This window comes from Neoarius graeffei, chromosome 28, assembly GCF_027579695.1.
Source record: "Neoarius graeffei isolate fNeoGra1 chromosome 28, fNeoGra1.pri, whole genome shotgun sequence".
NCBI lineage: Eukaryota > Metazoa > Chordata > Actinopteri > Siluriformes > Ariidae > Neoarius > Neoarius graeffei.
Genome location: NC_083596.1, coordinates 21,582,542 through 21,595,307, shown reverse-complemented (window position 1 = coordinate 21,595,307; position 12,766 = coordinate 21,582,542). Strand labels below are relative to the sequence as shown.

General features: G+C 41.7%; 2 protein-coding genes across 3 annotated transcripts in view; one reads left to right on the top strand and one right to left on the bottom strand.

Moving 5' to 3' along the window:
• Positions 1-2,695, top strand: part of stk36 (serine/threonine kinase 36 (fused homolog, Drosophila)) — a 29,786-nt gene extending 27,091 nt beyond the window's left edge. For both annotated transcript variants that reach the window (XM_060913136.1, XM_060913135.1), the window contains 2 exons: positions 236-1,699; positions 2,053-2,695. In XM_060913136.1, the coding sequence (XP_060769119.1) occupies positions 236-1,699; positions 2,053-2,178 (1,590 nt within the window). In that variant the 3' untranslated portion in view covers positions 2,179-2,695. The remainder of the gene's footprint in view (positions 1-235; positions 1,700-2,052) is intronic.
• Positions 2,696-4,465: 1,770 nt separating this feature from the next.
• atf5a (activating transcription factor 5a) lies at positions 4,466-10,570 on the bottom strand. Its single transcript, XM_060913082.1, has 4 exons — positions 10,317-10,570; positions 8,491-8,736; positions 6,908-8,126; positions 4,466-6,551 (listed from the first exon to the last, which is right to left on the bottom strand). The coding sequence occupies exons 2-4, from the start codon at positions 8,630-8,632 to the stop codon at positions 6,365-6,367; spliced, it is 1,548 nt and encodes a 515-aa protein (XP_060769065.1). The 5' UTR covers positions 8,633-8,736; positions 10,317-10,570; the 3' UTR covers positions 4,466-6,364.
• Between the last annotated feature and the right edge of the window lie 2,196 nt (positions 10,571-12,766).

The window sequence follows — 12,766 nt, the reverse complement described above, 5'->3', positions numbered from 1 at the left end:
ATAGCGATGAAACAGCCACCGTCAAATGGTCCAATTGGAGTCTTGTTCTTGGACTCAACTCGGATCAATAGTGGACTCGACTCGATTTTTTTTTTTTTTTAATGACTCGGACTTGAACACTGGGGCCTCGAAACTGGACTCGGACTCGAGGTTTAGTGACTCGACTACAACACTGGTGTACATATGGGTTGAATATAATTCCTTTCAATGTTTCTACCTGCATGTGTTTTTCCAGGTGATTCAACTCCAATCCCCTGCTCTTTTAGAGCTTCCACTTTCTCTGTTATGCTGTCTTTGTCAGTCCTCCCCCAAGTATGCTGTTCCAAGCTTCATCACAGCAGCCCACGACTGTGGGTTTCTTCCCCAGAGTGTATCATCCGACCAAACCTTAAATAGCCTTAACCAGTCTGAGAGTGCAGCAGAACAGCCAAGACTTAAGAGCCACCCACATAAAAACCAGTTAGAAACGGACAGGATTGATAGGAATCACCCGAAGAGAACCACATACATAATAAGAGGGAGTATAAATAAAAGAAGGGACATGAGGAATCCTCCTAACATACACTCCCAGCTATCCAAAAGCAAATCCACAAAGGTGAAGGAAAGAGGCTTTCATTCAAAGATCAAGCAAGATCTAAGAATTCACAGTATGGAACACGTTCCTGATGGTATAGAACAACACAGTGATGGAGAGGAGCTTCTCGACAGCCTGGAATTCCACAACGGCTTCTCAGACCATCTCGGACATCTCGCACCACAGCATAAGAGCGCCATGAGCTGGCTGGTTGACAGTCTAGAGCATCCTAAGAACTGCATAGATCACTGTACTGTAATTAAAGGTTGTCCTAAGGTCAAAGGTCAGCCTCCTCAACCTGAATTTAGGACTGCAAGTTCTCTCTTGTCCATGCTGATGCAGACCGAGACCCTGTACAGGTGTGCAGTGCAGCTTCTGACTCTGCTGTGTCAGATTTACACGTCTGGCTCGGCGCGCTCCGCTGTGCCCGTAGACCCGGTCGTGCTCCGAGCTGCCCTACGCCACCCTGATGATGGGATCCGAGCAGCTGGCTGCAACCTCTTGACTTGCCTGCAGTCAGATTTTGGACAGGTCTCTCCCAGACCAAAAGCAGGACCAAACGCATGGACCATCGAACCAGCAGTGTTCAAGGACTTGCTAAGCCGCCTGTCTGATTCTGCGCCTTCCGTACGCAGGAGTGCCTGTAAGGCTGCAATAAAGTGGCTAGGCATGATGAGAAACATTGAAGTCACATCAAAGAGAAGCCAGCGTTTACAGGAAGGGACCGAGTGCAGGAAGAGAACCCTCAGTGCTCCAGCGGTAAAAGGCAGAGGAAGAATGAGGGTAAGGGTTGAGGGTATCAGACAATGGAGAAAGGATGACTCTGGTTCTCCTGCAAGTTCTCCTATAGGTACTTGTATAGAGGGCGAGGAGTGGCTCAAAGTCGCCATGGGAGCAGCATCTCCAGCGGTTTCTCTCCTCTCGGATTCTGATGCCGTCATCCGACAAAAAAGCTGTATCATCCTAGGGAGCATGGCTGCCATTACAGGAGGTGAAAGAGTGTTGATGAGCGCAGATGCACCCCATCAACTCCTGCGCCTCGCCCATGCTGACTCCCATCATGCAGTGCGGCGGCAAGCCTTAGCCGCCCTGTGTGTGTTTAGTCAACAGGATGCACTGCAGCAGGTGAGAGAAGTGAATGATTTCCCCCCCATGCTCGTATTGCGTAATTATTACAAAAAACAAGTAATGGTAATTTAATACATTTTTGTTTTAGCTTTATTATGGGGCAGATATCCAGTAGCGTAATTTAATGTGCAGTAGCAATAAAAATGCACAACACTCTTGCGCTATAATCAGTGCAACCCCATAACAATTACACTTACCCCCAGAACGCTTTAACGAAACGAACAGTGTGCAGACACTTTTGAGAAATATTGCATCATTTTGACAATTGTGCCAAGGGACTTGGAGAACAACAAGTGCAAACTCCTTACCAGCATGTCTTACCCTCGTATTCTAACTGCTTTCTCCACAAGGCTCTGAAGTCCATTGAAGCTGAGCGTAAACGCCACCACATATCCCAGCGTTCTTCACTTCAGAGCAATTACAAGCGGATGGGTCAAGCAGAGGTGAAGCATGATGTAGACTCAACACCGGAGTAACAAACAAACAAATAGTCCAGATACTGTAATATTTAAACTAGTATTATGTTATCATTGAGTTTTCTTTGGTACTGAGACAGCCAGGGAAGATTTCAGTCTCAGTTACCTTCATGTCAGTGTTTTTCTGTACAATTTTTTTTGTTTATTTGATTGATTGATTGATTGATTGATTGATTGATTGATTGATTGATTTGTTTGTTTTTAAGGGGACGGGTTTGGTCTTAGACGTAGCCTGTAATGTAAGAAATCCCAATGAAATGTGATTTAGACTGAGACTAGCCTTAAAGTGTGTGCGAGTCTACTTTTAAAATACAAATGATGAATATTGTACAATTCTGTAGAATGATGCTTAAATACTAAGGATGTCCTGATTGATTAATTAATTAATTAATTGTAAATTATTTGAAGACCTGCCTGTCCAAACAGATTTGTCAGGATATACTCTAATTTTCTTCTGTATTGTTATGATATTGGTCTAATTTGTATAGATGTTTTGTACTTTGCTGCTCTCCCTGAAGATTGTGTAATATTATGAACATTAAATAAATAAATTAATTAATTAATTAATTATTTGGTTGGTTGGTTTTTTTGTTTTTTTTTTGGGGGGGGGCAAAACCGTTTTGTTTTTCTTTTTGGAATATTAGATATGAATAGCAGAATATAAAAGGTTTTTTTTAATGTATAGTTTATGATCTCTTTATATTGTTTAGTTTGGGGGTTTTTTTTTCGAAAAGATAAAAAAAAAATGCCTCCTCGCTATAATCCTATAGAAGTTATATTAAATTAAAAAAATAAATAAATAAGCCAAGTTCTCATGTCACTTCCTGGAATAAGCAAATCCTATAATTACGAGTATGAGAATGATATGGAATCAAGGTTGAATATTTTAGTTCAGTTTAAATGATTTAATAGAATTATTTTTAAAAAATAAAAAATGTCGGGAAGGTGTGTGTGTGTGTGGTGTTTAGCCGCTTGAAAAAGAGACAAATTGGTGGGGTTTTTAGAAGATGAAGTGATCCGTTTACTCTGTTGTTTCTGGACATGGTGACTGAATAAAAATAAAACTCATTATTAATCCGATCAAATGGAAATGATTGAAATTTCAAAAGTCGGCCGGCGAGACATTATTTGGTTTCACAAACACATGGAGGCTGGATATTGCCAAGACTATGATTTCTAAAAAAAAAAAAAAAATGTAGCATATAAAGATATGAAATGTCAAGTATGTCACTTATTAGCTGAAGGTTTTGTTTAAAAACTAGAGAATTACAGTACAGGCTGTACACTTGGGAATGTGGTCAGAGTTTATTAATTAACGCTGCAGCCGCACTGGAGCAGCTCCCCACTCAGCTTTATTCACCTCTCTGCTTTTAGTTCTTTTTTTCTACAAGTCATTTATTCAGGTCAATATTAAAAAGAAAATATGGGCTATTTCTACACTGCCTATTTTAAGACCGGAGGGAGGAACATTTTTGCCAGTGTGCTATTTCAGTTCCGCGTGTGTGTGTGTGTGTGTGTGTTTATAGAAAGAGCGCCGATGAAGCGGTTAGAAGATGAAGGCTGCCGGTGCAGGAAGCAGGCGGCTATAACCAACTACTGAAGCTGTCAGTAAAAAGCGGGTCTACAGTATGTTATAGGATCAACCCCGAGCATCCAGTTCTCTGTCCTGGCGTCCAGCCTAATTAGGATTTAGATTGATCAGAAATCTGGAGACTAACGGTCTGACAAGGGTTTAACTATAAATACAGCTCTGGAAATAAACACAGAAGTGGTTTCAAGGTGTGTGGTTTTTTTTTTTTTTTTTTTGCCAGAGCTTTAGTTTTGTTTGTAGGTTATTGGGTTAAAAGAAAGTTGGTTCATAAATTACACGCAAAAATATTGACCTGACTGGGAAGTCTTTAGAGCTTAATAAATCTTTGGTGATTGATTTGTTGGTTTTTGTTTGTTTGGGTGGGTTTTTTTTTTTTTTTTTAGTCTCTGGTAGTTTTCTTCGAAGACAGCCAAACTATAGGCTATAAAATTTCTTAAAAAAGAAAAAAAAAAACAAAGAGAGAGAGAACTAATTATCCTGCCTCCTGGGGAGGAAAAATCAATTTTAATAGCCTATAATCACTAAATAAATACATGAGTAAAAATACTGAGTCTTAAAATTGTTACATTATATATAAATTCGTGGGATTTTTTTTTCTTGTATTTCTGCATACTGAAACTCTAGTTCAGACCCTAAAAACACCACCACACTGAGTTTCCCCATCTGTTCTTGAAAAGTGATCAGCTCTGAGATTCATTACTGCTTTACACAAATCACTTTATTGGAATCAAAGGAATGACAAGAAAAAACAAAGCAATCAAAACTAGGAAAGGAAAAGAAACGACGCATCGAAATGTCTGGTCTTGGTCTTTCAGCTGGTGTGAACGTGTGTAAAACAAACAATGTGGCTCAGCCGTGTAGCTTAGGAGTTCCAACATTTCTCAGCTTCACAAGATGCCACACCACAGTCTGCTCAGTCTGCTCATTTCTCACAAACATGATTGTATACCGCCAAGAGGAAAGCAGATTTTGAATTCGATAAGGCGCTTAACTCTCTCAATATCTGTGCTAGGCTATGTATTCAGAAGGCTTAAGGAAATAAAGGTATTGCTAGGTTTTAAGGTACACATGAAGCTTCAATTAAAAAAAAAATCTAATTGCGTCTGGATTTTTGTTTCCTTGTGGTTCCACATTTAAAAAAAAAAAAAAATCTCACCAGACTCACAGCTGGATACAAATTTGTCAGTATACAGACTGTAATAATAATAATAATAAAAACCCCTAAACTAAATTCATGTTCATTGTACGCAAGTGTATTTGCAATTTGATTACATGAAAGAAAATGTTGAATAAATATTGCTAGGAAGGACAGAAATTTGACCTAAAGCTAAATAAATGGTTTAAAGCCATCTCAAGCATTCTATAAAAAAGCCAGAGCTATAAAGAGGTTTTTTTTTTGTTTTTTTTTTTTTAAGTGTGTGCTACCCACTAGGACACCATTTTTAAATCAGACCAAACAAGCCTTATAATTATAAAATCACAAACCCTGATTGTTTTCGCAATTACAGCAGAGACATTGGGCCAAACAGTAGTTTGTGAACTCAAAAAATGCCACTCGTTCTATGAAATGACTAAGCAAAGAGGATACAGGCTATAACAGGTCTTCAGCACTAGAGATATGCTGTAACGTTTAACATCCCGTTCAAACCAAAAGAAAGAACAAAAGGCATTGAAAAAGCCATGAATCTACCAGGCATGCAAGACTAAAAACATTATGAACTCGACACACATAACATTAGGCAGTGCCATATCTTCAGCATCAAGTTACAAACTGACATACTTCCGTGACTTTGGACATAGATAGCATACCTGAGCTGCAGGACTAACCTATATTTGGGGATGTAATGGAAAAGAAAAATTTTCAGTCTTGTTATTCCTGAGGGAATATTCGTTTTCAAAAGAGTAATTCCCCTGAAAGTCAATTGGTTTGGCAAAAAGAGAAGAAAAAAAATTGCTTACTCATTAGTGCTTATTCATTTTTTTGATGGAAGATTTACGCTATTGCCAAGTGCTACAAACTTCGAAACTGTTGAAATTATTAAGAAACTTCAAAAAAAAAAAATCTGCATTCTAATAAATTAAAATCGGTGCAGGTCATGATAAAGTTCTAGCGTTGTGTAAACAAAAAAATAATGTGCTTTATTTGATTGTGGGTTCTGTGTTAACATCAATTCCAAAAAAGGACATGAAAATAGGACCCGTTTTATCTATTCTTGGAAAAGGAAAAAAAAAAAAAAAGGCCCACACACAAGCCGACTGTCATTTAACCCATGACAGAATCACAGTGCATATTTATTTATTTATTCATTTATTTATTTGACTTTGAGTTGGAATTGAAAAAAGTGGAAGTTTGTGCTGCAGCTGTTGATGGACTTGTCAGTTTGTAACGAAAAAAAAAAAAATTATTGGTTAACAGAACGTGCAAGAGTACACCCTCCCGCCCCTATCCAAAAACAAGAGGAGGGGGGAAGAAAAAGAAAAAAAAAAAAAGACATTCGATCAGAAATCATTCCAACTTAAATTCCAATCCATATTTAGAGCACTATCAATTCTACTTGCAGGACAATCATCAATTGTCAGGCTACCAAGTTCAGCTCAGGTGCTGGCTTCTTGTTTTAGGCGTTGACTGCGGGCCTTGTACACCTCGATGAGAAGGTCTTTCACATACTGGATCTCTCGCTCCACCGATTCGGCCTTGTCCCGAAGTTCTCGGTTTCTTCCCTCCAGGCCATGAAGCTGTTCCTCCAACGAGTCCAGTTCTGCTCTCTTCCTCTGCCGATACCTGTCGAAAAAAGTCAAATATTAAAAATATTAGCACCATTGATGAATCATGTTCAGTTTTTCTATTTGGAGTCTCAGAGAGGGTGTGGCTGGTGTTGGTTCTTGCATCAAGTTTTATTTTGAAATTTAGTAGTTTATAGAAATGCGTGTACTACGCCTACACGCTTATCCGGCCTGTGGAGTCAACAAAGTCCAGGAATTTGATAAAAGAATTTTGGGGTCTTTTTTGATAACTTTACAAGAAATCTGAAGAAGCAGAATTTTAAAAACAAAAGACCTACCAGATATACCTGCTCATTAACCTAGCATATAGTCCTATGATCTTATGGTACTGCCTGCTGGTGCAAAAAGCTATACCTGTGAGCTGCAGTCTTGTTCTGATCTCTCTTCTTCTGTTTACGTTCTCCTTGATTGTTATCCATAAGGGAGACATCCAGGTCTGGTTTCACAATGCAGGGCTCTTCCTTCAGTGCACAGACACCTCGGGGGCAATGAGCACCCATTTCGTGTCCATGTCTGTCTCCACTCAAGCAGTCAGGGTCTTGACCTTCGAGAAAACTGCAGTGATAGTCGCCATGCTGACGATGCATCTCGATACCTTCTGCTTTTACTGGCTCGTTGATGGACCCTAGGAAGTTGTGGTAGGCCTCATCATGGGTTCTTCCTTGAAGATAGCACCCTTCGTTTGACTCGGTCTTCCAGGGTATGTTAGCCTTGACCACATCACCAATGGATGTTTTGCCTTCGCTCATCATTTCCATCTCTCCACTTCCATCCATCCCGTTCATGTTGACTTCTCGGACACCGTACATCATCATCTCTTCTTTTTTATGTGGGACTTGAATGGGCCCACCGAAGCCATAGCTGCTGCTAACAACTTTGCTTATACCAATAGCTTCATCTGAGTAGCGGCAGTTCTTTTCTTCTTTGGGTAAAATGGCACATCTTCGGATCTCCACCGCGCTGCCCAAGCAGTACCCTTTGCCCACCACCCGTTCATCCTCCACACAGCTGTAGCTACCATTAAGCCCAACAGCTGAGTTACCTGAGGTATTTCCTTTGGAACTCCAGATGCCATTCTCATAGCCTTCACTCACTTTCACCCCATCAGAAACTCTCTTGCGGCTGCAAACGTTGGCATTGGGACGGCTGCAACCGTAAGGGGTGTGTCTAGGCATCTTTGATCGGCCAATGGGACCCCCACAAAAGCTCAGCAGGTCTAGTTCCCCAGTTGCTAGGGTAACAAGTAGGGGGCTAGATTCTGATTGGCTAGAAGCAGAATATGATGCATAGGGCAACTGGTAGTATGATGGGGGCCCCACTGGTGGTGGCCCCTTGTCACATTTGCCCAGTTTGGAGACTTTCTCTGGGAGCGGGTCAGACAGGAAGTAATCCTCCAGCTGAGCAAGCTCTTCCTGCAGCAGAGATGTCATGACCTCCAAATCAGAGGGCACCTGGATATCATGCTGGAGGGGCGAAGGGGGAAGGGATGCATTGGGGGAGGGAGAGGAGTGAGGGGTTGGGAGGTATGAGGAGAAATCCACTTCTTCCGTCATCCAGTCACTGAGACCATCACCTATTGATAGAGCGAAAATAATCAAAACCTGCAAATCTAATGCACAATTTACAAAAAAAAAAAAAATTAGAATTACAAGCGTAATTTTAAAAAAAAATTTTAAATATTGTGCGCTCCATAATGTCTCTCGTTTCAGAATTTTGTATAAAAAAATGATACCGCATGATCGATATAGTTCATAAATACAAAGCATTAAAATCAATAACATTATTGTATCTCAAAACAGTTCAAATGTACACCACAAACATTTTAAAACAGACACACATTGGTAGTTTTACTCACTGTTCAAGGAGGAGAAAATGTGCTGCAGTGCGGTGCCCACCTGAAACTGGGAAAATAAAAAACTGTACTCACTGCAACTCACCAATTAAGTGCTGGCTCTCCTCTGGCCCCTCCCCTCTGCGCCTCTCCAATTGGCTGTGGTTAGCCTGTGGGTGAGAGAGAGCGAGGGGGTCTGCCGGGCATCCAAGTAGAGCCTTCCATATGGGCGCTGACATTGCCATCATTCTGTCCGATGATTCTTCGATTCAACTGTCCGAGCTTGTGGTGCACGATAGTGTCGTTAGTGTGTTGAGCCACAGAAAAGAGGGCTGGGTACGCATTATGAAACCTTAAAAAAAAATAAATAAGTAAATAAAAAAGGAGGGAAGATGGATCAGAGACGACTATCGAAAAACTTCGCATAATTTCAGACGACTAGGATATAATCACAAAAATGTATCATTTCTCGTCTAATCAACTTGGAGAAAATTATGAAGAGAGAAATCCACTGTTTGAAAGGGGTTCTCCTCCTTCGACCGTCACAGTGCTGCCGATATACTAAAAGCTTTTGATGACACCAGGAAACAATGTTTTGCATCTTCGAGAAATGCATCAATCACATTCACACTAGACGTTGATGAGGTAAATGATCCATTTCATTTCAGCATCACTCAGGAAACATCTGTGATTGTCAGGGGACCAATTTAGGCTACCGCTTAGACCTGTTCCATCCATCTCAGTCTCCTGTGCCCACTTAATAGTCTCAGCTGAGATCTCAGTGAACCAAGTAGATGCTCAATCTGTGCCAAATAAACCTATTGCGCTCCGTGTGTGTGTGTGTGTGTGTGTGTGTGTGTGTCTAACACAGACATTTTACACATACAGACCTACTTTAAATCACATCGCCATCATTAGCAGACAAGTTACGATAAATCACCATCAGTTTCTAGTCTAATGCAGACCAAACCAGCCACAGACACAAGAGCCTGGGATTAACGGAAATCCTAAAGAACATAAATCATAAGCTCCGCATGAAAACACTCTCCAGCATGCTCTTGTGTTTACACTCGAATCCAGGAGCCATAGTCACAAGCTGTCATATGCAAAAACACAGCATCATTACGATCATGGGCAGAAATCAGAGCCATGAGGAAATCTCTCTCTCTCTCTCTCTCTCTCTCTCTCTCTCATTCATTCATACACACATAACATGCACAAGTCAGTGAATTCTAGGACTTGCACGTGGGATGCAGGCAATGACGTAATGCAAGGTGGTAGTTGTTCATCATGCTCCAAACTCATTTTCCCTTTGTTTTCACAGGAAGTCTGTCTCAAGCATCAAAACAAAACAACTTTGGTACACACACACATATACATATATATATACATATATGAGAAAGAGAGAGAGAGAGACAGAGAGAGAGAGAGAGACTACAACCTGTGCACTTCTATGAAACGAGGACACTGAAAAACAAGTTAATTCTCAGGAATAATTACATGATTTTTTTTTTAACCAAAAGGCTGTTTAAGGGATAAAACAGATGCACATGTGGTACAGCGTAACATCCTAAAACGTGACTTTACTGAGAAAGCTAGAAATACTAACTAACTGTCCAAAAGTCCACAAAGACATTACAGCAAACACAAACAAGAGCAGAGTGCTGTCAAGTCTTTGGACTATTTAGAACACCAGCTGTAAAGTTAAACTAGCTCAGAAGGTTATCTGTTCTACAAAAAAAAAAGTTACTAAACAGCGCCATTATTTTTATTGCAACAGTTGAACGAACTGGCAAAGAACTTACTGCGAACATATGAACCTACAGGTAGATAAGAGACAAGACAACAAACTAGCTGTGCTGTGCAGGAGCTGGGAAACCTCGTCAAAACAAACAATCAACTCTGCAAAAGTACCAAACAAGTTTGACTTACTCCATTATGTTTTTGAGTTTGGGGTGCGTTGCTACAGCAAAGCACGTAAGCGCTTGGTGAAGAGTCGAAGCGGTGACTGAATCAAAAAGCCATGTCTCCTTCGGAGTGGCCAGGACAGAAGTGGAGCTGCTTCTCGCTTTGTTGTGATGGAGTTGATGACTGAGAATAAAGCTTAATTGAGTGAAAGCATCATCATCAGGTCATCCACACCTAGCAACCGGCTGCGTCACGCGCTCATGTGCCGGTCCTGTAGATCCCTCCGCCCTGACTGCACAGCCCTCGTCTCGCGCACGTTCCGCCATAACAATAAACAACGCCTACATGGTACCGTATGGGTTTAAACACTATATCTATAGACAAGTCTAAACTAAACGCATGTGCGCTCTGGTACCTCTTAAAACCTGGCAGTCTGTCCAGAAGTGACATAATTCCTAGCAATACATGTCGACTCTGTTATATAGTTCTGACACGGATGGCTTTTCAACTCGACGTATGGATTCAGTGGGACTATTTAATTCGCCCCGGCTGAGGAAGAACACTTTTTGCTACCCAGGAGATACCAGGCTATTGTTGCAGCTTAGTTGCATCAGCGCTGCAATGCTGCGCGCTGATTGGCTGGACCTGCTCAAACCGCCGCGCTGCTATTGGCTAAAGTGCCGCGCTGCGCTTATCTGATTGGCCGGCTCGAGTGGGACGTTTCATCCGACTGGGTTTTTACCTCTCCGTGCACATGTTCCACGTAAACATCCCGAGAGTAAATCAGCGAAGAAGTTTGATACTCGTTCGGCTCAACTTTTTCAGAACTCGGTTTCTTGTTTCTCTTTGTCTTTAACGATTTCGCTCGTTACGTGTAACCACCTAGCTCGATGATGTTTAAGCAATAAAGGAGTTTTAATACCAGTCTTTACAACCCTTCAGTATTATAGTTCCATCGGATGTTTATTTCGCCCAATAATTGTTTGGTTTTTTTTTTCCCAAAAAAAAAAAATGTAGGCTAACAAGTGGAACATGTCAGCGTTTCCTAGGTGAAGCATTCTGCGCATGCGCAAGCTACTTTAAGTCATTTGAGGCTACTTTAAAAAGACGCTTGACTTAAAAACGTTGCTTGAGTGGAGCAGGCTAAACAATTGACACTGTTTAACTCCTCAGAATCTCTCATGACCCCAGGCTGTGCCTTCAGGGTCAAATCAGGTCTGCATCCTATTAAACGATTTTAATCGCACTTAATAACAAAGAATCAGTCTTTGTTTTTCCAGCCTCAGCAAATCCTAAAGCTGATTGAAGGAGCTACGTCTTCCTGTTGCTATAGCAATAGCGAACACTGCCCCCTATTTTAGACCTGTTTTCTGGTTGCTGTTGCCATGGGATTTGCGATGGGATTTGCTCCCTCTCCCGGCCCGTGTTTCTAACAGCTTTGCCTCTCAACTCTGAGAAGTGTCACTCCCTGAAAAAAAAAAAAAAAACACGTCTTGTTTATCTCTCCCCCTCCACCCAGCTCACGTTTGCAACAAGTACAGTTTGATACGTTTAAGCTGCCCTTATCTACTATAAATACCTTTCTTTACATACTATATTGTACATCATATGAGTTAGATTAGCCCAGCCTTGTGTTAGTAGTCAACACAAGCTTCAAAACAGACTTGTGTCTATTCAGAACAACGCTAGCCTACAAACAAAACTGATACGGCATCACGGGTTCCAATCCCTGGTCCTGGAGTTCCTGAAGAGATCTTTCCCCTGCTTTAGCACAACTCATTCAGCCCTTCCTGAGCTGAAATGCGTGCATTAGAGCACTCTCAGAAAACAAAGTACGTTATTGTACTTTTAGGAATAGTCTTCTCATCTCATCTCATTATCTCTAGCCGTTTTATCCTGTTCTACAGGGTCGCAGGCAAGCTGGAGCCTATCCCAGCTGACTACGGGCGAAAGGCGGGGTACACCCTGGACAAGTCGCCAGGTCATCACAGGGCTGACACATAGACACAGACAACCATTCACACTCACATTCACACCTACGGTCAATTTAGAGTCACCAGTTAACCTAACCTGCATGTCTTTGGACTGTGGGGGAAACCGGAGCACCCGGAGGAAACCCACGCGGACACGGGGAGAACATGCAAACTCCACACAGAAAGGCCCTTGCCGGCCCCAGGGCTCGAACCCAGGACCTTCTTGCTGTGAGGCGACAGCGCTAACCACTACACCACCGTGCCGCCAGAAACAGTCTTCTACTTTATTAATCGATAAAGCGTATTTAAACGCATCACATCAATAAATAAAACATATAGAAGAGGGCGGCACGGTGGTGTAGTGGTTAGCGCTGTCGCCTCACACGGGTTCGAGCCCCGTGGCCGACGAGCGCCTTTCTGTGCAGAGTTTGCATGTTCTCCCCGTGGGTTTCCTCCAGGTGCTCCGGTTTCCCCCACAGTCCAAAGACATGCAGGTTAGGT

Coding starts and splice junctions, on each gene's coding strand:
- atf5a (XM_060913082.1), bottom strand. CDS start 8,632: ATGATGGCAATGTCAGCGCCCATATGGAAGGCTCTACTTGGATGCCCG. Junction 8,127..8,490: donor GGAGAGCCAGCACTTAATTG/GTGAGTTGCAGT, acceptor CTCTATCAATAG/GTGATGGTCTCAGTGACTGG. Junction 6,552..6,907: donor AACAAGACTGCAGCTCACAG/GTATAGCTTTTT, acceptor TTTTTTCGACAG/GTATCGGCAGAGGAAGAGAG.